The sequence below is a fragment of the Ceratotherium simum genome, chromosome 11 (assembly GCF_057802395.1).
Source record: "Ceratotherium simum simum isolate JZ-2026a chromosome 11, ASM5780239v1, whole genome shotgun sequence".
Taxonomy (NCBI): domain Eukaryota; kingdom Metazoa; phylum Chordata; class Mammalia; order Perissodactyla; family Rhinocerotidae; genus Ceratotherium; species Ceratotherium simum.
Genome location: NC_141910.1, coordinates 34,869,345 through 34,894,640, shown reverse-complemented (window position 1 = coordinate 34,894,640; position 25,296 = coordinate 34,869,345). Strand labels below are relative to the sequence as shown.

At 40.5% G+C, this 25,296-nt stretch overlaps 1 protein-coding gene across 2 annotated transcripts in view; it reads left to right on the top strand.

The window, feature by feature from the left end:
- Nucleotides 1–25,074, top strand: part of STON1 (stonin 1) — a 51,243-nt gene extending 26,169 nt beyond the window's left edge. The window contains exons 2-5 of one of the 2 annotated variants that reach the window (XM_087436795.1): nt 10,145–12,121; nt 19,526–19,728; nt 20,942–21,034; nt 21,999–25,074. In XM_087436795.1, the coding sequence (XP_087292921.1) occupies nt 10,192–12,121; nt 19,526–19,728; nt 20,942–21,028 (2,220 nt within the window). In that variant the 5' untranslated portion in view covers nt 10,145–10,191 and the 3' untranslated portion in view covers nt 21,029–21,034; nt 21,999–25,074. The remainder of the gene's footprint in view (nt 1–10,144; nt 12,122–19,525; nt 19,729–20,941; nt 21,035–21,998) is intronic. The other variant, XM_087436796.1, reaches the window with a different exon arrangement.
- Nucleotides 25,075–25,296: the final 222 nt, after the last annotated feature.

The window sequence follows — 25,296 nt, the reverse complement described above, 5'->3', positions numbered from 1 at the left end:
TGGGGAGCTGAGCTGGAACGAGCACAGATAAAATTTGAAGGCATGGATAGGTTTTGCTGTGGTTTAATATTTTACAAATGGTATTTCCTGTTACATAGCCAAACTAAATACCACACATGTTTGTGATTAAATATTATGGGCTACAGAACATATGTGCTAATAATATATGCAGTACATGCAGTGGGCACCTCTCCTATGACCTAAGGTGAGCACACTCTGCAAGCATTTTCACTTTACTTAGGGTTTTGCGTTGTCTTATGATTCCTTTCTGTTTCAAACTTTTAGTTTCCCTTTTAAAGGGAAAAATTCTGTAGGAATGATATTTTAAACACTTCCATAGCAAACCTTTAAGAAAATTCTCATGGATGCGTTTTGCACACTGGGCTGTCCCTGACTTTGTTCTTGCTTCAGGGATATACATCCCAGAATAGCAAGACGGGTAACTAGATCGCAGACCTCCAGCCATACAACACAACAGGGAGGCTTTGCAAATGCAGCTCCAGTCTAGTTCCAATGTTGCAGCTGAGAAGTCCAGCGCTGGGGAGTCAGACAATTCCTTATTTGGGGGCAGCCAATGAAACCACGCAGATACAGACGTGAAGACATTCCTCCTCTAGATTATGCCACATTGTTATAGAGCAAAAAAGTCACAGGCATAAAGGACTAAATTCAGCCCTTTGCAAAGGCGAGGGCATTGCTGAGGGTCCAGATGTGTTCATGAGGCTTGAGTAGGAGTCAGCCCGACAATGACAGTTCGGGTGGGGCTGATATGGAGGCTACAGGTAGGTGTTGGTGATGCTTTCCTGAGCTCTGCTGAAGACCCCTTCAGCATCAGTCCTCCCCCAGCATCTGGCGGATCCTAGGGACCATCCTAGAGGGTGTTGTTCTCCACAGATAACTTGCTGAAGTGGGGACAAAGTCTTCAGCTGCAAACGACCTGGAATGCTGATTCAACAACCAAATGCATCTAATCTGATTTTGACAACTGCAGGAAAAGGGAGAACTTCACATTTACACTTTCTTTGAATGGTTTCTGAAGAAAAGCAAAGGAAAACTGCAAAGAACAGCAGAAGCAGACCCTTGAGCATAGAAGCGGGGGGGATGGTATGGAAGGAAGGACGATGCAGGGGGTTACACGGAGTTTGGGGAATTAGCCATTATACCAAGATTGATACTAGAAGAGAGGGTGGCACCTAAATGTATTTGTTGGGCAGCAAGTCTGAAAAATTGCTCGTCGCTAAGGGTGCTGGCCAGTTGATGCAGTCGAGAAGGGACAGGAAATAGGGCAGGCCGAGTTATGAAAGCCATTCTCAGAATTGACCCAGCTGATTCTGAGCTGCCGTTGTTCTTGAGCGATCAAGGGGAAAACTGTCCCAGAGTGTGCCTTTCCCACAGCCTGGTGTCCAGGGCAGATCCATGTGGTGGGCTTTGGGGAGAAATAGGCTCTTCTCAGGTGAGAACAGCATCCTTCCAGTTTAGAGTTCCTGGCTGTAGGAAGTGGTGTCTCCTACTCTGAAGCTTTTCTCTTTCGTGAAGGATGATGGGAAGTGCTTGGAAATGGCAGTTAGGACAGCAACACCAGCAGGTCGTCAGACCTCTCGGGGGTGGTGGATGGTATTGAGCATGGACTTTGGGATCGACAGACCTGGTCACAGTCCCCATCTCTCTCTTACTGACTGAGTGACTTTAGGCAAGTAGCTTAACCTCGCTGAGCCTTATTTTCCTCTTCTACAAAACGATGATATTATTACCTCATGGAGTTGTTAGGATTAAATGAGATCATGCACATACAGCCCTTAGCATACCATCAGCACGTAGTAAGTAGTTGATAAACATTTGTTGGTGTGGTTAATTGAACAGAATATCTCTAATTTCTGCCTAACTGAAATTCAGTGATTCTTTGAACTGGGGAGGGCAGTATAGAGATTGGCTTTATGGAAAACTGAAAAGACCATTTAAAATTATTCAATCGCAAATTTATTGTGTTGCATATTTGTGTTAGACATTTGTAGGTAATGTGGAAAATGCCCTAATGAATGAGACATGATCTCTCCTTGAAACAGCTTCACTCTGACTCTCAAAGAATATATGAATTTTTCCTACATCAACTTGAAAATTTTTATCCCCAAATTCTTTTTGTTGAGACTATTTTTTCATGCCAGTGCTTCTTATTCATAAGGCTTATTGTAAGTAATTCACAGTATTATTAATAATATTAAAGGTGTTGCTATTTGTGCAAGAAGTACTTTTTACAACCATTTAGAATAAGTTCTTGATAATCTCCATAATACTCTTACAAGAATTCCAATATGATTTCTTAAGTGGAAGAAAGGGGTGGATTGCAGGAATTGTCTGTAAGTGCAACCTTTCTCATGTTGGCTATGGCCTGGGTCCCTCCCTTGCTGATCCAACATTTAGAATGATCAGGATACTTAATTATTTTAGGGCTTCCCTAAAAATTTTGGGGGTTATTAAACTCTGGGTACATCCAAGACAATGTGCTAGGTTTCTGAATGCCATTTGTCACGTGTATTGAGGTAGAGGTTAAAAACCACTGTCCCCCTACATCCTTGTTATTCCCAGTGCGAATAGGATGTGCATTTACTTTTAATTTGTTCTTGAGTTCAATGTATTCTGATGCTGCTTTGAAAATAGGCAGCTGAAAAGAATGTCTAATAGTCTTGAGGGGAAGCAAACACTCTCCTAGAAACTTTCAAACCTCAGAGATTTATTTCTAGAAATTTCCACCATAATACATTTTCCTTTTCTATCTGTGCCTCATTCCGAGTCTTGGTGTCTTGCTCTGTCTCTGAATTTCGTCTGGAATTGTCTTTAGAAGTTTGCAAGATGGTCCAGATTGACTGAAAACAGACCTCTGAAGGGATTAGGGCATGCAGGGTGAGAGGGAATCCACAGCTGAGGAAAAAGCTGGGGAATCGAACCAGAGGAATCTCTGCTTCAGAGGAAGGCATCTGGGAACTTGGTGCCGGGGTTCCCAACTCTACACTGGACTTTGGAGAAGGCACTCAAATGCTGTGGTCTGCTCTGGATTGTCGTTAAGTTTAAATGAGATGTTGCCTGTGAAAGGGCTGTGTACATGGTAGGACTCAGGGCCCTCTGGGAGGTACAGATACAAATTTAGCTCCTAGCCCACCGGCAGTGCAGAAAAAAAGAATACTGAGGTTAAATAGATACTGATGCTTGAATACTTTTAGATTCCAATGTCTTAAAGCAGATGGGGTGAAGTTGCAGACGGCTAAAAGAAGACACATTCTAGACCTCTTGTCTCTGAACTTTCTCATCCCTCCTCGAGATCCAGTGGGCCTTGGATAGACCAAGGCTCTGGACAGGATATGGCCCCCTTTCCCTGCTGGGGGTGGGGATGGGTTAGGAGGGAAGGAAAGAGAAGGAAAGTGCTGGATGAAGTTGATTTCTAGTTGTTGACTTTGGGGGAAGACTCACTGGTGGGGGCTTTGAGACTAGAATAGCAAGATGAGGTTATAATAGAGGGAAGGGGCAAAAGGGGTAAGAGACAAGTGGAAATGAGTGTAAAAAGAATTGACAGGGAAGGACAACAAGAGGCATACAGAAGAGGAGAAAGAGGAGCACACTGGGAAACAAACCTGCTCTTGACCATGGGGAGCCAGAGTCTTAGCCGCTCACTCCAGAACAGCATCTAAATCCTGCCTTTTAAACAGGGACAAAGGTATGGGCTCCTTTTGGGCACAATACAGATTTCCATTTGGTTGAATTGAAGTCACATTACATTTGCTGAGTGCCTCCCTATGGAATAGTCCTGCTTAGGGGGAGGAGTGCGCTTTGCATAGATTTTGGGTTTAAGGTAGGAGATGTTTTTGCAAGGGGTGCTTCTTAAAGTTCAAGGGTCACTTAAAAAATAACGGGACTGATTTCCTTATCAGGTTGATGGAAATCACTTTTTTTTTCCATAATCAAAATCCGTGAAGAAACCAATATCGCTATTCCAAATATTGAAGCTATCCATGGAAAATGGATGAGGCAAAACGTTTGATACAGATCAGAATAGGATTCAGTCTGAAGCTGAATTATTTCTTCTCTTGGTCTTCCCTTTTTCTTTCTTTTTAATAAACCCAACTAAAGTAAATATTTACACGATCCCTCACCCTATATGAGGAATTGTTTTGGCTGGATTCCCTCTGAAGAGAGTGGGATGGGATGGGTCAAGAAACATTGCTGCTGCTTTCCTTCCTCGGAGCCTCCTGGCGGCGTCCCATTGAAACACTGCTCCTCCTGCTCCGAAGGGAAAGTGCTTTATGGCAGCTCCAGCCCAAGGGCAGTGACAATGAAATGCCCTCCAGAGAGAGCCAGCTGGCCTGGGCTGCTGCTCCACTGAGTGTTTTTGTGCCCTCAGGAATGTGCGGATTTAGCAAATGACAACACTGAGCGTGCCATGTCCCCAGTGGAGCTCAGGCCCTCTCTCTCTCTTTGTGTTGGCTCTTTTCCAGGTGTGAATGATTGCATTGGTTGAGCCTTCATTATCCACAAGGGGAGGTGAGAAGGCTGGCTTCAGGGAGAAAAATATGCCTTTCTCATGGGCTTTATCCCAGCAAGTTTTGAGTTTTCACATCAGTATGAAACTCATCACATGGAGTTTTACTTTCTGTCTCATGGAATTTTGGTCAAAAATCCCAGTGGTATCACAATTTGTGCTTTTGAAAAAAATTTCAATTGGACGTCAACCACCATAGAATTATTTTAGAAAGGACCTCAGAGATGGCTCTACTCTAATCAGTGAATGTCTGGAGACTTTGCACACAGCTCGTGAATGGCAGAGCAGCGCCCAGCATTCGGGTGACCCAACCCCTAGGTCAGTGCTGTGGCTGTACAGCTCATCACCTCTGATGCTATTAGAATAATTTCAATAGTTTATGTTGTATTAGATCGGGATGATGTGAGCTGTGTTCAAATTCTGGTTCTTTCCAAGCCTAGGTATATACTTGAGAAAAATGATCACACAAAAACTTCTACACAAATGTTCATAGCAGCATTCTTCATAATAGCCCAACGATAGAAGCAAACCAAATGTTCATCAAGTGATGAATGGATAAACCAAATGTGGGATATCCTCACAGTGAAATGTGATTCAGCTACAAAGAGGAAGGCAGTACTGATCTGTGCTACAACATGGATGAACTTTGAAAACATGATGCTAAGCGAAAGAAGCCAGACACAAAAGGCCATATACTGTAGATTCTATGAAATGTCCAGCCTAGGCAATTCATAGAAAAAGAAAGTAGATTAGTGGTTGCCAGGTTTTAGGGGAGGAGGAGAATGGGGAGTGACTGCTAATAGTACAGGGTTTATTTTTGGGGTGATAAGAATGTTCTGGAATTAGGTAGTGGTGATGGTTGCACAACTCTGTGACTATACTAAGCACCCCTGAATTGTCATTTTTTTTTAAAGGGTGAATTTTATGTATGTGAATTATCTCAGTAAAGCTGTTATTAAAAAAACATCCTAGTTCTGCCTTTTATCAGTTGGGTGACTTTAGGCAATAACTCTAAACCCAAGTAATCTCAGCTATGAAATAAGAATAATGATATACACCCCCCAGGGTCATTTTGATAGATCATGAATTTAAAAATGCTTCTGCACTGTAACCCTCACGTATTTTGGGGCTGTGAGTGGGTTATAAGTTCATTATAAATTGGGCTTTTATCTTCTCCTCTTGTATTTTCTACAGCACTAACAAGGTCTGCCTACATAGTAATTGTTCAAATAAAAACTTTTTGAATTGATGCAAAAGTGTTGCATTTTTTTAATTGTGGTAAAAAAATAACAAATTTTTAACAAGTTTTTTTACCCCTTTAATAAATTTTTAAGTGTACAGTACTGTATTGTTAACCATATGCACATTGTTGTACAACAGATCTTTCTAGAACTTTCTCATCTTGCATGACTAAAACTTTATACCCATTGAACAGCAGCACCCCTTTTCCCTCTTCTGCCAGCCCCTGATAACTACCATTCTACTTTCTGTTTCTATGAATTTGACTACTTTAGATACCTCATATAAATGAAATCTTGTCTTTTTGTGATTGGCTTATTTCACTTAAAATAATGTCCTTAAGTTTCATCCATGTTGTAGCATGTGTCAGAATTTCTTTCCTTTTTAAGGCTGAATAATATTCCATTGTACGTATATACCACATTTTCTTTATCTGTTCATCAAACGATGGACATTTAGGTTGTTTCCACCTCTTGGTTGTTATGAATAATGCTGCAATGAACATGGGAGTGCAGATCCTGTTTTCAATTCTTTTGGAAGAATGCTGAGAAATGGGATTGCTAGATCATATGGTAGTTCTATTTTAAAATCTGAGGAACCTCTACGTTTTTCATTCCCACCAACAGTGCACAAGGGTTCCAATTTCTCCACGTCCTTGCCAACATTTGTTATTTTTTTGTGTTTTTTATGTGTCTGTGGTTTGTTTGTTGTTGTTGTTGCTTTTTTGTTTGTGTGTTTTTTGGTAACAGCTATCCTAACAGGTAAAAGGTGATATCTCATTGTGGTTTTGGTTTGCATTTCCCTGATGATTAATGATGTTGAATATCTTTTCATATACCTGTTGTCCATTTGTATGTCTTCTTTGGAGAAATGTCTATTCAAGTCTGTTGCCCATTTTTAAAAATTGGCTTATTTGTTTGTTTGGTTTTTTTTGATTGAGTTGTAGGAGTTCCTTATATTTTTTGGATATTACACCCCTTCTCAGATATGTTGTTTGCAAATATTTTCTCACATTTCATAGGTTGCCCTTTCACTCTGTTGATTATTTCCTTTGCCGTACAGAAGCACTTTAATTTGATGTAGTCTCACTTGTCTCTTTTTGCTTTTGTTTCCTGTGCTTTTGGTGTCATATCCAAGAAATCGTTGCCAAGACCAATGTCATGAAGCTTTTCCCCCTGTGTTTTCTTGTAGGAGTTTTATAGTTTCAGGTCTTATGTTTAAGTCTTTAATCCATTTTTTGGTGGTTTTTGTGTATGGTGTAAGATAAGAGTCCAAGCTTATTCTTTTGCATGTGGATATCTGGTTTTCCCAACACAATTTGTTGAAGAGACTATCCTTTCCCCTTTGTGCAATCTTGGCACCTTTGTTGAGGATTATTTGGCCATATATGTGTGAGTTTATTTCTGGACTCTCTATTCTCTTCCATTGGTGTATATGTCTGTCTTTATGCCAGTACCATACTGTTTTGATTACCATAGCTTTGTAATATGTTTTGAAGTTAGAAAGTGTGAGGCCTCCAGCTTTGTTCTTTCTCAAGATTGTTTTGGCTATTCAAAGTCCTTTGAAATTCCTTGTGAATTTTAGGATTGATTTTTTTATTTCTACAAAAACGTCATTGGGATTTTGATAGAGATTGCATTGACTCTGTAGATCACTTTGGTTAGTATGGACATCTTAACAATATAGTCTTCCAATCCATGAAGGTGGGATGTCTATCCATTTATTTGTGTCTTCTTTAATTTCTTTCAGCAATAATGCTTTGTAGTTTTCAGTGTACAAGTCTTTTGTCTTTTTGGTTAAGGTTAATCCTAAGTATTTTATTCTTTTTGATGCTATTATAAATGGAATTGTTTTCTTAATTTCCTTTTTGGATTGTTCATTGTTCATGTAGAGAAATGCAACTGATTTTTGTATGTTGATTTTGTATCCTGCAACTTTGCTGAATTCATTTATTAGTTCTAACAGTTTTTTGTGAAATCTTCAGGGTTTTTTACATATAAGAACATATCATCTGCAAACAGACACAGCGTAACTTCTTCCTTTCTGATTTGGATGCCTTTTATTTCTTTTTTTGCCTAATTGCTTTGGTTAGGACTTCTAGTATTACGTTGAATAGAAGTGGCAAGAATGGACATCTTTGCCTTGTTCCTGATCTTAGAGGAAAAGCTTTCAGTTTTTCACCGTTGGGTATGATGTTAGTTGTGGGCTTTTCATATATGGCCTTTATTATATTGAAGTAACTTACTATTATTCCTAGTTTGTTGAGTGGTTTCTTATCATGAAAAGGTGTTGAATTTTGTCAAATGCTTTTTCTGCATGTATTGAGATGATCAAATGATATTTATCCTTTGTACTGTTAATGTGGTATATCACATTGGTTGATTTTCATATGTTGAACGCTCTTTGCATCCTAGGGATAAATTCTGCTTGATAATGGTGTATGATCCTTTAATCTGCTGTTGAATTTGATTTGCTAGTATTTTGTTGAGGATTTTTGCATTTATATTCATCAGGGATATTGGCCTGTAGTTTTCTTTTCTTGTAGTGTCTGGGTTTGGTGTCAGAGTAATGCTGGCCTCATAAAATGAGTTTTGAAGTGTTCCCTCCTCTTCATTTTTTTGGAAGAGTTTGAGAAGAATTGGTGTTAATTCTTCTTTAAATGTTTGGCAGCATTCTCCAGTGAAGCCTCCTAAGCCTGGGCTTTTCTTTTTTGGGAGGTTTTTGACTACCAATTCAATCTTCTTACTAATTATAGGTCTGTTCAGATTTTCTATTTCTTTATGATTCAGTCTTGGTAGATGTATGTTTTTAGAAATTCGTCCATTTTTTCTAGGTTATCCAATATATTGGCATATAATTGTTCATAGTAGTCCCTTATAATCATTTTTATTCTTGTGACATCAGTTATAATGTCTCCTCTTTCATTTCTGATTCTATTTGGGTATTTTCCCTTTTTTTCTCAGTCTTGATAAAACATTGTCAATTTTGTTGATCTTTTCAAAAAACTAACTCTTAGTTTCATTGATTTTTTTCTATTTTCTATTTCATTTATTTCTGCTCTACTCATTGTTTTTTCCTTCCTTCTGCTAGCTTTGGGCTCAGTTTGATTTTTTTCTTTTTCTAGTTCCTTGAGCTGTAAAGTTAGGTTGTTTATTTGATATCTTTCTTCTTTTTTAATGTAGGTGTTTACCACTGTAAACTCCTCTCTTAGCACTGGTTATGCTACCTCCTATTAGTTTTGGTATGTTGTGTTTTCATTTTTGTTTGTCCCAAGATATTTTCTAATTTCTTTTTTGATTTCTTCTTTGAACCATTTATTGTTCAAGTGTGTGTTGTTTACTTTCCACATGTTAATGAATTTTCCAGTTTTCCTTCTGCTCTTAATTTCCAGTTTCATTCTATTGTGGTTGGAAAAGATACTCGGTATGATTTCAATCTTCTTAAATTTGTTAAGACTTGTTTTGTGACCTAACATGTGATCTATCCTGGATAATGTTCTATATGTGCTTAAGAAGAATGTGCATTCTGCTGCTGTCGTGTAGAATGTTCTGTTTATGTCTGGTAGGTCCATTTGGTCTACAGTGTTGTTCAAGTCCTCTATTTCCTTATTGATCTTCTGTCTGGATGTTCTATCCATTATTGAAAGTGTGATATTGAAATCTCCTACTATTGTTGTATGGCTGTCTATTTCTCCCTTCATTTTTTTTTTTTTTTTTTTGTGAGGAAGACATGTCCAGAGCTAACATCTGTGCCAATCCTCCTCTATTTTGTATGTGGGACACTGCCACAGCATGGCTTAATGAGTGGTTTGTAGGTTCACATCTGGGATCTGAACCTGTGAACCCTGGGCCACCGAAGCAGAGTGTGCGAACTTAACCACTATGCCACTGAGCCGGCCCCACTCCCGGCATTTTTTAGTTTGCTTCATATACTTGGGTGCTCTGATGGTGGGTTTATATATACTTGTAATTGTTATATCTTCCTAGTAAGTTGACCCTTTTATCATTATATAATGCCTTCTTTGTCTCTTGTGACAGTTTTTGACTTAAAGTCTGTTTTGTCTGATATTAATGTGGCCGCCCCTGCTCTCTTTTGGTTTCTATTTGCATAGAATGTCTTTTTTTATCTTTTCCCTTTTAGCCTATGTGTGTCCTTAAATCTAAAATGAGTCTCTTGTAAAGAGCATATGGTTAGATCTTGTTTTTTTAATCCATTCAGCCATCAAACGTGTTAGAGTTTTTAAGCATTTCTTTGAGCTCAGTTAATCTGTGAATCTGGATGCTTTTAAATCCAAGTATTTCTCAGAACTAAAGACCTCTAGTAACTTAAAATTTTCCCCTCATTTTATGTTCTTATTTTCTCTTTCTCCTTTAACAGAGAAAACGTATCTGATTCACTGACAAGACCATAATCTGATCCCAAAGATGTGCTCCACGAACCCAGGCAACTGGGTCACATTTGATGATGACCCTGCTTTTCAATCTTCTCAAAAGTCAAAGAATTTCCCTCTGGAGAATCAAGGCATCTGTAGGCCAAACGGACTTAAGCTGAACCTTTCTGGTCCTAAGGAATTTCCCAGTGGAGCTTCCTCCACCAGCAGTACCCCTCTCTCCTCTCCCATCATAGACTTTTACTTCAGTCCAGGACCTCCAAGTAACTCTCCTCTTTCTACACCTACCAAAGACTTCCCAGGTATTCCTGGTATCCCCAAAGGAGGGACTCATGTGCTTTATCCTATTCCAGAATCATCTTCAAACAGTCCACTCACAACACCAGGAGCAGGTTCTTCCTTATTGCCTACTAAACCAACCTGTTTGTCCCATGCTTCCTTACCTGATGACCACACATGTACGCATCCAGCTCCCAAAGTGGGTCTTCCAGATGAAAATAGCCCTCACCAGGCTGAAAGCCTAGGGTTCCAGAGTGATGCTCCCCAGTTTCAGTATTTTCGGGAGGACTGTGCTTTTTCAAGTCCATTTTGGAAAGATGAAGGCAGTGCTTCCCAGTTCACCTTGGACCCTCCAGGAAGCAGAAAGATGTTCCAATTAAGAGACAAAGAGATGCCTATTGATCAAAAAAGTTTAAATCAGTGTTCACTCAACTACATCTGTGAGAAGCTTGAACATCTCCAATCAACTGAGAACCAAGACTCATTTGGGAATTTGTCTATGCAATATCTGTATACTGAAGACACTGCCTCTTCCTTTGTTCCCCACACGCTCTTCAGGAGTCAGCCAAAAACCGGATGGTCTTTCATGCTGAGAATTCCTGAGAAGAAGAACATGATGTCTTCCCGTCAGTGGGGACCAATTTTTCTAAAGGTCTTACCTGGAGGAATTCTACAAATGTATTATGAGAAGGGGTTAGAAAAACCATTTAAAGAGTTACAGCTCGATCCACATTGCAGGCTTTCTGAACCCAAAGTTGAGAACTTTAGTGTGGCAGGAAAAATCCATACTGTGAAGATTGAACATGTGTCTTACACAGAAAAAAGGAAATACCATTCTAAGACAGAAGTAGTTCACGAGCCAGACATAGAACAGATGCTGAAGTTGGGGTCTACAGAGTACCACGACTTCCTTGACTTTCTGACTACTGTGGAGGAGGAGCTGATGAAGCTGCCAGCTGTTTCAAAACCAAAAAAGAACTATGAGGAACAAGAAATTTCCCTGGAAATTATGGACAACTTTTGGGGTAAAATCACTAAAGAAGAAGGAAAATTGGTTGAAAGTGCTGTGATAACTCAAATCTGTTGCCTCTGCTTTGTGAATGGGAACACGGAATGCTTTTTAACCTTGAATGACCTTGAACTGCAGAAGCGAAATGAACGCTATTTTGAAAAAGACCCAGAAAAGAAGGGGATTGATATTCTTGACTATCATTTTCATAAGTGTGTGAAAGCACAAGAATTTGAGCAATCAAGAATCATTAAGTTTGCACCTCTGGACGCCTGCCGGTTTGAGCTGATGCGTTTCAAGACTTTGTATAATGGGGAAGATCTTCCTTTTTCCCTGAAGTCTGTAGTGGTTGTCCAGGGGGCATATGTGGAGCTTCAAGCCTTTGTCAACATGGCCCCATTGGCTCAGAGACCATCCCACGCCAGTTCCTTGAGGTCCTGTGACAATATAATGATACACTTTCCTGTCCCATCACAATGGATCAAGGCCCTCTGGACCATGAACCTCCAGAGGCAGAAGTCCCTGAAAGCCAAAATGAACCGCCGGGCATGTCTGGGGAGTTTATATGAACTTGAATCTGAACCTGTCATACAGGTCACTGTGGGGTCAGCAAAATATGAGAGTGCCTACCGGGCCGTGGTATGGAAGATAGACCGGCTTCCTGATAAAAATTCAAGTAAATATTCAACACCCCAAGTTGATTTTCATGTGAAGTAGCTTGAATGTTTTCACCCTTCTCCTTGGGTTGAAACCAGGCTGAGACAGATGGTAACTTCAGTCAGCTGTGGCCACGCTTACATCGCTGGGTGGGAGATGGAACATTTAGTCAAACAGCTGGTTTATTTTGTCCTCTTGTGCCTATTTCTACCAGATAAGTTTAACTTAAAAAATTTTTTTAATGTCATGAGAAATACCATCCTAGGTTGGGATTTTGTTGTGGATGGTGGCACTGAGGGAAAATTTCTAGTTAGACTTCTTGACATCAACCATCAATCTCAAATATTAAAAATATTGCTCACATACCTTAGATTCCTTAATTAATTTTTAAAGATCTATCATCCATGAGTATATTTGAACTTTTTCCTACTCTCAGCCAGTACTACTTACTCCGTAGGTTTTGCTTCCTGCTTTTTGAAATAAGATTACCTTTCATTTTTACCCAAATTGATTTTTTTAGCTGAATCAACCAATTGGACCAGCTGGACGAGTTGTTTCGGAATTAGGTAGACACAACCTAAGCATTAAAAGTTCAGCTAATTTTTAAAAATTTTGCAAGGAAAACAATTAATCTAGAAGTTCAGAACTTTGAAAAGACAGTCCTAGCACCACATTTATTTTAGAATAGTAAGTTAGTTGTGGGTGTAATATAATAGAGCAAAACAACGAATTTTGAAATTAGGGCTGTTCCCTGTTTTCAGTTATTTCTAGTAGAACACTGGGTTATGGAGCTAAATTGGGGGCAGACTGGGGCATCTGAGTTGGTGCATTCATTCATTCAGCCAAACCTTTATTGAGCACTTACTGTATACCAACCGCCACATCAGGTGCTGGGGCTAAAGATGAATAAGATCTGATCCCCACTTCTAGATAGCTCACAGCTGGTCTAGTCCTTCAGGGAAGTCTAATTTCATCTTAGGGCCCTCCAGGCTGTGGACTTCAGAGGAAGCATTTTTGTTCGAGGTGGCCCTATAGCAGTGTTTCTCAAACCTGGCTGTATGTTAGAACAGCCTGAGAGCTTTTAAATAATGTTGATGTTCAGGCTCCACTCCACACCAATTAAATCAGAATCTCTGGGGGGGGGGCCCAGGCACCCATATGTTTTGAGAGATCCCCAGGTGAACCTAATGTGTGGCCAGGGTTGAGGGACACTGCCCTGCAGGCCTTGCAGTGTCCTGGGGCAGGAAGGGCACAATAGACTTGAGGGGCGGCAGGGACCGTGCCCTGGAAGATGCAGGACCACCTTGTCTATGACTTGCAGTTTGCCAGCTTAACATCTGCCGACTGATTGGGCTACGGACAGGGTCCAGCAGGCAAGAGACGCAGCTGGGCGGCTGGGGAGCCCCAGGCCCCTGTGCAGAAGGGAAGCCTCTCACAGTAGTCCTCCCTGATATGCCCCACTCTTCTCCATTAATGCCAAATTCTGCTCCGCAGCGCTCTCATGACTCACGTTAGTTTCGGTTCTAGTTCCAAGGACTAGTCCAAGGACAGCTCAGGCTCCAGGCAGGGCGAGGCGGTGATGGGATAGCATGGTCACACAGATGGCCTCTAATGGCGCCTCCTGGTCAACTCCAGCATGATGGGAATGTCTTCCATGATACCTCCACAGAGGTAATGTTTCCTGCCTTTTTAAAATAATTTTGCTGGAAAAGCACATTAAAACCATTTGCAGATTATCTTCATCCCAGGGAAACAAGTTTTGAGGTTTCGAGTACAAGGTTCCAAATGATCTATTCTCAAAGTTATTTGTGCTACTCTTAGGTGAGAGGGGTTATCAAAATCAGAATATTATTGCCTCAAAGGGAAGGAGAGGAAGGCAGACTGGAATGCCTACTGTACCCTCCTGGATCTGCAGATGTCCCCTGAGGGCTGGGTGATAACCTGACTCCTGTTGTTTTCCTTTGGTCCTAGAGATGGTCACTGGGACCAGAACAAAAGGTCAAATGTAGGTTTCACATAGATTTGCAGTAATGATTATGCCTCTGAGAGAGGAGCACAACCTGCTGGCTTGTCCGGGTGGGGTCAGAGGGGCAGGGGGACAGGCTCGCACAGCGCGCATTCCAGCTGTTCTGCCTCAGAGCAGGCCCTCTGGCTAGACCTGGCCAGGGCAACCGCCCTTATTTTTCAAACTGAGAACGCATCACCATCATTCTTTTCTAATTTTGGAATGGGAACAACATATAAAGCTTCTTGTGAAGATGCTCTTGTTTATAACTGCATTTTCTCAGAGTTAATGCTATAGTTAATTGATTCAGTCATCAGGAATTTATTGAGAAGAGGGCTCGCTCATTCACTCGTTCATTCCACAAACACCCACCAAATTTCCTCTAGGTACAGGCGCTGTGCTGGGTGCTTGAGAGATACAGATACAAACATGATCCCTGCTCCCCAGAAACGTAAGTCTAGTAGGCGAGACAGACCCAGAAGCAACTATCCGAATGCACTGGGGAAATGTGCTCTATTCCAGGCATGTGGAAACGTACATAATAGGGATCCCAGGGGAAGGAGTGATAAACTGCAGGGGGCGCTAGGGAAGGAAGGCTCTGCTGAAGAGGTGATGGTTAAGCTTCGTGCAAGAATCGGTAGGATTCCATCAAGGATAGAAATAGCAGAAACACAGACGTGTAGGTGGGAGATCTTATCTAAGTTTCAGGAACGAGGGAGTGGTGGGAGAGGAAACCAGAATATGAAGGATGTTATGAACAACGCTGTGGGGTGTGGAGTCTGTCTGTCCGCAGGGCCTCCGGAGTGTTTTCAGGCATGACTGTGACAGAATCATACCTTGTTTTAGGAAGTCAGGCATGCAGTGTGGGGGAGAGATTCACGAGTAGATTATGGATACAGGGAGGCTGGTAGGAGGGGAGAGATGCTGAGCAAGCCCAGTGGCAGTGGGAGCACTGAGAAGGAGGTGAGGGATGGGTGAGGGAATTCAGAGGAGGTGCCCCCCAAACAATGACAGATTATCTGTGGGCATGGGGGGAGTGGGGACGGGGTGGGAGAAGGTTAGGGTCTCTGGCTTTGGCGAATAGATGGGCAGCGGTGCTGTTAGCTGAGATAGCCTGGGATCTTCTTCATCACTTCTCCTTTTAAAATCCAAGTCTGTTTCCCAGCCCCGGCTGCATGTTAGAGTGCTTAGAATCATTAGAGCTTTAAAAACGTACCCATATTTAGACCCCATCCCTACCAATCAGACTCTCTGGGGGAGGCCCAGGTCTTGGGGCTTGTGAAAGGCTCTCCCATGCAGCCAGAGTTGGGAAGTACTGAGCTGGTACCTCTCCTGTGAAACCTGTTATGGTTCCCCAGGATACACTGCTCTGTGTATCCTCTGTCTCCTGGGGCTCTGTTATTGCCCTCCCACCCATATTTACTAGCATTTGAGCTCAGTAAGAACAATTACAAGAGTGGGTGTTCCCGGAGAGGCTGGCTGGACTTGCTCTTGGCCTTCGGGAATTCTTTTGGAAGACTGTCATAGCACCGGGCCCACACAGAACCACATTTTACAAGCATTCCAGTGAATTATATGGTGATAATTCACTGAACAAATCCTTTGGGATCAAAGCTGCTTTGTTCAGATCAGGTCTGTGCACAAAGAGCAGGCCCAGAGAAAAGGCAGTGAGGCTGTGTCATGTAGAGTCTGGGGGGGCAGGACACTTCTGGGATCACGTAGCCCTGTCATGTGGCTTCATCATTGTGGGGTGGGGGAGGGCAGTGCAAAGAATGGGATGCTGCCTGGTAATTTGCCCCTGGAGGAGAAGCATAGAAAGAGCAGGGTTGGGGCAGAGAGGAAATCTTTGTCCTAAGGCAGTGCTTCCCAAACTTTCCTGTGCATGTGAATCACCTTGTTAAAATGTAGGTTCTGATTCAGCAGCTGGGGCCCCCATACAGTGTTTCCCCCACGTGCTCAAGTGATGCCAGTGCTGGTGCCAGGACCACTCGTAGAGTAGCAGGGCTTAGAGTGCATCTCTGTTTGTCTGTAAATCAACTGGATGTTCAGAGAACAGAGGGCTTCTTTTAAAGTCTTTAAAACATTACCCATTTCAAGCTAGTTTATAAAAATACTGTTAGAAAAAATATTTTAATGGAAACTGAATGAGAATATATGAAGTAGTCTACTATGTACTAATTAAAAATTTTTTTATGCTTTTCCTACTGTGGATATTTGAGATCAGGATTGACCTTTCCTTTTCACTTACATGTGATTTCAAGGGAGGGGGGGAAGGGCCGCTGGCCCCTTAAATGTCTCTTCTACTAGCATGTCAATGTCAATGCTTAATATTCCTTTAACAGTGGGCAGGTCTTTCATTTTACAACAAAGGTTGGCCTTGGGCAGGTAGCTCAGATAGTTCATTCAGACTAAGGTGTGAATGACTACAGAGGAACAGGGGAGCCTTTTCCGAGCACAGGCTTTGTTGGGGGTGGGTGGGGGGTAGGGGGGAGAGAGAGAGAGAGAGAGAGAAAGGAAGAAGAGGAAGAAGGAGACGAAGGAGAAGAGGAGGATGAATGAGAACATTGGTTAGCCAAAGGAGGTACAGATGGTGGCATAGAATTAGAAAGGGGAGTGGGAGTGGTGAAGGGTCAATTAACAAGTTTATCTGTCTCTACCTTCCCAATTTTACAAAATTTTAAATGTAACTTGCCTTTACTTTTTCTCTGCTCTCTGTCATCGGCACATTGGTGCTCTCTCCTCCTCTACTTGTGTCATCCTCCCACCATTCAATCCCTCCAACTCTCAGCAATTTAGTTTTGGATGTGAAATATTTTGGTTCAGGAGGGACAGGATATCAACTAGACCTAAGATTTTGTGATTTGCATTCCCAGAAAGTTATGTTGTGAAAATAGCAATTACCAAAGCCCGAGAGTGCCCCCTACTGGTCAGTACTGAGATAAATAACATGATTTTCCTCTATCTTTTTCTTCTTTTACGCACAAATTTGACAAATACTGTTTGAGCCCCAAACTTGTCAGACATTGTGCTAGGGACAGACATGATACCTCTCCTCAAGGAGATCAAGTCTAAAGGGGGAGTGTGTTATTAAACATTGTAGACCGTTTAGAGGTTTTAAAAGCCAGGAAAAATATGCCAGAAAACTTTAAAAATGCTCTCCTTTATCTTTTACCAATTTTTTTTGGAAAAGCAGGTAGAAAGGTTTTGTTCCTAACATTTTTTGAGTTCTAGGTCTTCAACTTGGGTAATTGTGATTGGAAAAGTTCCAAAAGAATTTTTTCCTTTAAAATGTGAATATCAAATTAGATCATCTCCAATATCATTTTCAGCTCTAAGTGTAGAATTCATTAGCAAAATTATAGTAATTAAATAATAATATTGGATTTATAATCGAATAACACTTTGCAAAGTAATCATACATGTCCAACACTGCTATATCTGTAGTATACCACGGCTCTGGTGCTCTGTGTGTGTTGACTGGTTTATTTATATATACATATATTTTTTTTTTTGGTGAGGGAGATCAGCCCTGAGCTAACATCTGTGCTAATCCTCCTCTTTTTGCTGAGGAAGACTGGCTCTGAGCTAACATCTATTGCCAATCCTCCTCCTTTTTTTCCCCCCCAAAGCCCCAGTAGATAGTTGTACATCATAGTTGCACATCCTTCTAGTTGCTGTATGTGGGACGCGGCCTCAGCATGGCCAGAGAAGCGGTGCGTCGGTGCGCACCCCGGATCCGAAACCCGGGCCGCCAGTGGCGGAGTGCGCGCACTTAACCGATAAGCCACCGGGCCGGCCCCTGACTGGTTTAATTCTTACAACAATCCTATAAGGTTCATGTTATTATTAGCATCATTATCACTCCCATTTTCAGATGGGGAAACTGAGGCTCAGAGAGATCAAGTAACTTGGCTAGGATTACACAGCTATTAAGTAGCAAGCAGGGCTGTCCCTGGGCAATATGGCCCCAGTGTTGGTGTTCTTAACGACTGTGCCGTAAAGGACTTGAGTGCCTGAATTAAGTTTAAATAAACTTACTGTATCCTTGCTGCAGACAGAGGACTAGAAAGGATGATGGATTGTGGAATCTCCGCTGGGTGTGTGTGTGTGAATAAAATTATCACTCGCCTGCAGTGATCTGGGTGGTATAGAGCACCTCAGAGGCCACCATCATCCTACCCACATGTACGTGGTGGAGACGGCTAATGAGCATCTGTTGGTTAATTGATTGATGACTTCTCAAGGTCTTTTACAGCCTAGAATTCTATTAGTCTCTACAAGAAACAGGTTGTAAGGAATGAAAGGCAATTTATCTTTTAAGAATTAAGTGAAATCCTTTAAACCCTTGTTTTTGTGCCTAAAGCTATATTCTAATGGAAATGTTCTTTCTCGAGCTATGTCAGTGGTGAAGTAATTTAATCTGGCTTTTGAAATTACTGTCATGTCATACATTTATTTAAGTAAAGATAGCTGCATTGGATATGTAGATGCTGTGAACAATGCAACAGAATTATGGAACATTTGTAGAGTTACTACAGTGATTATATTGAAATTATTTTTTACTCCATTATAACACAGACACGCAGACACACACACACACACACACACACACACACGTTACATGACCCCACTTAAAATCTTTGCATGTATCCAATATCCGTGGGTCTGGCACAGAACCTGGCCTGGCATAGAGTAGATGCTCAGTACATGGCAAATTGAACTAAGTGAAAACAAATATTAGGTTGAAACACTGAAAGCCAGTATGTCCCTCTCTACACTGTACATCTGTTCCGGTCAAAGCTTTAAGGAGAATGAATGAGAATTACCATAGTAAAAAATAATCTGTTCTACTGAAAAAAGAATTCTTGGTCTAGAGTAGTTTCTGAAATGTAATAAAATTTCGTTAAATTCAACTTCAAAAATCAGAATTTTTTATAATGTTACCTAATTTGGGCTAAAGTTTACCTTTGCATTATCTATCAATAAACAGAGTGCTAAGAACATGTATAAATTAAGAATTGTAAGAGCTTATTCAGTCTACTTAGGAGAAAGAGGGCTTTTTTTACAGATCCTACACACATTGTAGCCAAATAATGATGCTTAATATAAATATTACTCATCTTTTAGTGAAAGAAATTAGCATACTTCTAATTGAAAACATTTTTAGGAGTTAATATATGCATGTATATAGTAATAAAGTTGTACTTATTTTAAAGCTAGTACTTAAAAAACACAGATTTCCCCCTAGTTAGTGCAAAATCATGAATTTTGATGGTTTGTTGTTTAAATGGAATTCACACCACCACAATGCTAACGGAGTTGCTTATTAAAGAGAGGGATGTGTGCCTCTTAGGTTCAAGAGAAATGTTCTGTGGCCATTGAAATGCTTTGACTGACCATTTGACTTTTTCCTTCAAGGTCCTGATCATCCCCATTGTCTGTCTTACAAACTAGAACTTGGATCAGACCAAGAAATTCCCTCTGATTGGTATCCGTTTGCTACCGTTCGGTTTGGGATGCTTGATACCTGTGCCTCAAGGACAGAAATCAGGTCTCTGGGGGTGGAGAGTGATGTTCAGCCACAGAAACATGTTCTTCAGCGAGCTTGCTACAACATTCAGGTACATCCAAAGCGCTTTATTCAGGTTGAGGCTTCCAGAGCTGTGACCTAATTTGGCTTTAAATATTTGCTTTGCCCTCTTAAGTGACCATGTATGTGCTTGTGTGTGTGTGTGTGTGTGTGTGTGTGTGTGTGTGTGTGTGTGTATTTGGCCTAGAAAAGAGCCCAGCCATGGAAACTTGGTGGTCACCAGTGAGCCTAGTTCTTCCCCTTAGTTCTAGAGAACATCAGAAGCCTGAGCACACAGTGCCACGTAATTAATAATTCAGCTCTCAATAAAGAACAGGGCATTAAAAATGAATTCACATTTCAGAAGCATATTTATAATAAAAATTATGTTAGAATAGCATTTCCCAAGATGTGTTCTGTGTCCAAGACAAAAATAAGTTGGGGAATGCCGTACACTAAATTAATGTTAAATGAAGGCTCTGAGAAGTTCTGCCATAAAGAAACTTGTCAAACTTAACCCAGTTTTCCCAACTTATTGATTATGGAGTCTTGTCTGTATGGGCATGTCCGTGTGCATATAAACATCTATCAATATCTTCTAGAATAGTATTCTGTGGAGCACCCTTTGGGAAATGCTGAGTTACTCTACTACAGGAATTTTAAATGGTCACCATCAGCTCTTCTGCATTCTTGGGCCAGATGAGTTAAAAAGTGACATACACTTGCACCTGTTTCTAAACTTACTATTTCTTCTCATCTTCAGAGTTAGTAGATATAGAGATAACCTCTGCCACATATTTCCCACAGTGTCTTGAAATAGTATGGTTATATGACACCATTAATATCAACTGATGGTTCTATAATATAGTAATATAAGTCAGGGTTTTTGTTTATGTTGGACCATCTGTTTGGAAGCCAATAAGTTTGTCTCCGGTGATTTTTTTTCTATGGATAAAATTAATGATGGGTGGGTGCTGTCCTGTGCAGCCCTTTTGGGACTGAAGAACTCATTCTCCCCGCAGTTGGGAATTGCCCTTGCTGAAGAAGGCTGCCTGGCTCCAGGTCACACCCCCTTCCCAGGGTAGCCTGTGTCCAATGACTGGTGGATGCAGGGCTATAAAGACCCTCTTGCCTCAACTTGGGATAAGCCTGCGGGGCCATCCTAGCTTCAGCTCTCCCTGGGGATCCGCTGAAGCCTTATTGTGGCTGCATTGCAGCCCAACTTCTCCCTCTCTGCTTCCTTCCCCTCCCTTTCCTCCCCACAGGGGTCGACCTCAACAGCACTCCCCAGAAAACTTGCTGCACCCCAGTCTCCATCTCAGAATCTGCTTCTTGGGGAACTTGACCTGTAACACTAGGTATAAAATAAGTATTATGTGTGATTGAAATGTGGGTCAAGTACACGTGGAGACTTCATTTGTACCTATTTTCCTACTCATGGATGTACCAGTTTCATATAGTTTTAGAGGACAGCTCAAAATTATATAACCAAGTCTCTTTAGCTTTAACAGCATTTACTAATTGATCTGCACTTGGTGGCAGTCAGTTTCAAAATGTTATCTTCCATTTAATAAGCATTTATTGAGCAATTTCAAAGTGCCAGGTGCTGCTCTAGATGTGGGGGATGCAAAAGTGAACAAGAGACAAGTCCCTGTCTTCATGAAGCTTACCTTCTAGTGGGGGAACATAAAATAATTAGTAAACTGATAAATAATATAATTTCAAATAGTGACAAATTCTAAGAAGAGAATAAAATAGGGTTACAGGGTAAAGAGTGATGGAGGGCTTCCTTATCTAGAGTGGTCTGGGAGGGCCTCTGTGAGGAGGTGACATACAAGCTAAGATGAAAAAGATGAGGGGCAGGCAGATGGTTCTGCCCAGCAGGTTTGCCAGTTTGTAAACTAGTTTGTTTTAGTTAATGAGAGAGGTGATTTGGAGTGTGTTATAAATCTCAAGTGGTCCAAAGGCTGGATATATGATGTGGGAGTATAATTGATCTCATGTCTAGCCAGATCTCTAAATGTCTTATCAATATGTGTATTCTGTATACATTTTATAAAAACTATGTTTGACTTAGAAGAGAGGAGAGTTTCAGTCCTCTTCAAGATTTGCCCGTAGAGGGAAGGATTTGGGGGGCTCTGTTGCCCAAAAGGAGAGCAGAGTGCTCACTATGGAGCTAGCCAGAGAGGGTGGAGGGGATGTGTCTGTGTCCAAAGGATGAGGTGGCTACAGTTCTTGCCTCATGTATGAAACAGGACTGAACAGGTGTTTGTCCTGTGTTGCATTTGTTAATGCTGCCCATGTTTTGCTTTTGTATAACAGGTTGAAATAGAAAAGAAGTGGATTAAAATCGATGGAGAAGACCCAGATAAAGCTGGTGACTGCGTAACTCAGTAGGAGTAGCAAGAGTAAATGATAACGCCCCACTTTGCAAATATGTGCTTCACAGAAACCACACCAACTTCTGCTACTGCATAGTGGAAATGACTTCTGAATACAGAACTTAGGACAGGGCCAATGGCTGTGTTTAGAGGAGTTAAGACCTGAAACTGAACAATCTATATTTTATACTTTTGACATATTTGTGCCCTAGAGGTTTGATCTAAAATGTGTCTATAATTTGTGTGATGTTTTTGCTTCCTAGTGAAACTCAAGGGCACTGTTATTCAGTGTGTGACCCAACAGCCAGCTTGGCTAAAGGGTTTTTAATTTTTGATTACTCAGTGGCCGAAGGTTTTGCACTCTGGATTACCTAGGTGCCATATTTATTATCCTCCAGTCCTCCTGTCTTCTTGCTGTGTTAGCACCTGTACCGGAGGGTGAGGCAATCAAAGGAGGCATAAACCAAAATACTTCATTTTCCCTTTTGCTCATCTCTGAAATGTAGCTAGGTGTAGGATAATACTGAAACCACAGGCTAAAATGGAGATGTGGAAGTATCTGTGGTTTTGAATTATTTATCTTCCTGTCCTATTACCACATTGGTGAGTAATCATCAGCTGTATTTGGTACCTGTCTTTCCCCCATGGTATTATCATTTTCAAAATCTATTTGTATTCTGGTGCGTGTTGCAATGAAGCTATTTCTGTTGATATACATATTTTAGTATAAGTCACTAAGACATATTACCTTTTGCTTGGAGAGATTCTTTTCAAAATGGAATCCCAGTCTTCGACACTAGTTGAAATATTTATGCACATTAAAGATGAATTTTTAAAGTTCATGCATATTGTTTCCCAAAAGTACAGACTCTAAGAATGTATTTTGATAAAGTATTATTTGTAATTAACACAAACCTCTCTTGAGTAGAAGTCTAAATCATATTATGATTGTTTTATGCTAGTTCTGCTATCATGTTATTTATGCTACTTCTGCTTAATCTAGAGTATTTTTCCTTAAAAGATGATCAGAATGAAAGACACTAGATTATTTTACCTAGATTTCTAAGAGTTGACATTTCTATTCTTCAAAGTCAGGTAAATGTTTGGTTTCTAATGAAAATCCAATGGCATTAGCAGTTATAATTCTGTTTATAATTTCCTTCCAGTATTTACAGTGAAAGGTCAGACTTGAAAAATTTATGAAATCTATGTTCTAGGTATTTTTTAGTCTGAAAAACAAAGTCTTTCATGTGGTATTAATACACCTTCAATGTATGTTGAATCTTAAATATGATTAGGAGGTATTTTTCTCTGCTTACTAGATTTGTTTTGAGTCAAAACTGATATAATAATGTTCTTCCAGACAGCATTTGTATGTGGGCCCACAGAGTTTATGGCCTATGTTTTATTTAATATTGTATTACATACATTTTAATCTGTTCAAAAAGCAGATTAAAACAAGCATTTATGATGGTCTGTATCAATCAGCAGAATTTATTGCTTTTCATTATTTTGCTGTAAAGGCAAAGAATGCAAAAGTTAACTGATAAAATGAATTGGTATTGCTCTTTTTAACTTCACTTGATGCATTGCGCATAATATCATATGCTTTAGACTCACTGTTGATGTATAAGAGGGCAAATCTGTGTGTACGTCATTTAAAGAAAAATTCCACCATCTTTCCTCATCATCTGGTGTGGCACATTCTGGAATGACTTCAACTGCTCAGAACAAATATGGAGGCAGGCTGGACCTGATGCTGCTCCATGATCCCAGGGAAGTCAGCTGGGTTAATTACTGCCATTCCTTTCAAATCTCTTATATGGCATCCTGCCCATAAAGAACTCAGAGTCCGATTCAGATGAACTTAATGATTATTTACACGTCAAAATAATTTTAGCAAAGGGTTCAATTAAGCGCCCCTCATGCTTCACAGGTTGACCAGTATCTGTGGGTACCTCACTGCTGGGTCATTTACTCAATAGCCATCCAGCCTTCAGGAACTTCTCAAGATTCAGTGTTGGAAATATAGTAACGAAAGGCTGACTAAAGCCCAAATTGAATTTCTGCAGCAGTGCAAAGGTTCATAGCATTAACAGCAGGGTGCTACAGCATAATTGTTAATTTGCACATCTATTAGGATCCTTAAATATTCATTACTTAGCGTTAAATTAACATTCTGTGTAGAGGGGAGAAGCTTTTTAACACAATTCTTCTGACCTCAGAAATGGCAGAAGGTCAAATGTGACCATGGTGCTTTAAGTGAAAAATCAGGTAGGATCCACTTAGACTTACAAATTAGGAAGTAAAATCTTTCTTGCCAGAAAGTAAATGATGATCTTCAAAATAACAACAACAACAACAATAAAAACCTCTGCTTTTAAGATTGGGAAGGGAGGAAGGAAGTGAGTGAAGGAGGAACTACTCCTTTCTAGTGTTTTAATTTAGGTAATTTAGATCAACCTTTATGAGCTTGACCCGTTGGGAGTCAGTGGTTTGATTGACACATGGCAGACTTACCAGGAGCTGACCAGTTGGGGGCTAGTTGTTCTGCTCTAATTGTTCTGGTTGCCTTACCAGTCAAAGGATCATATTAACTGTGTAAATGAATTCATGGCTTGATGATCACCTGACCAATTGTACAGATCTGAATTTAAGGACATTTCCTTGTTCTGTGGGAATAGAAATAGTTTATCCATTAAAAAAAGTATGAAAAAAGAAAACTTTCCAGCACATAAATAAAGGCTGGAAGTTTTGACCTGATTTATATATTAGGCAGTTCTAAGGTTTTAGTTCCCTTCATTCTGGAGCTGTGCTTAGGATACAGCCCTTTTTCTTATAAATTCAGTTAGAAGGCCTTCCTTAATAATGACTAAGTATTTTTATATCTTACTCAAAATATGATTTTGTCATATCAATACAAATCTAAAACAGATTGAGCCTTAATAATCATGTAACAAAGTATTTTGTAGGTTGCGTATTGATTTTCCAAAATTAAAGATGTATTTTAAATGATTCTTGCTGTGTGATGGACTTGTATCTTCTTTTGCAAGGTCTGGGCTTTTTTTTTTTTTTTTTAAGGTACGAAATCAATTTCAATAACCTTAAACAATTGACTCTGTCAGGCAAACGTATACTGCTTCACTATTAAGGAATCAGTGAACGTGGCATGTTCGCACATCCTGGAAAAATAACACCATCAAACTACAATTTGTGATGTTAAAGAATGATTTTTAAAA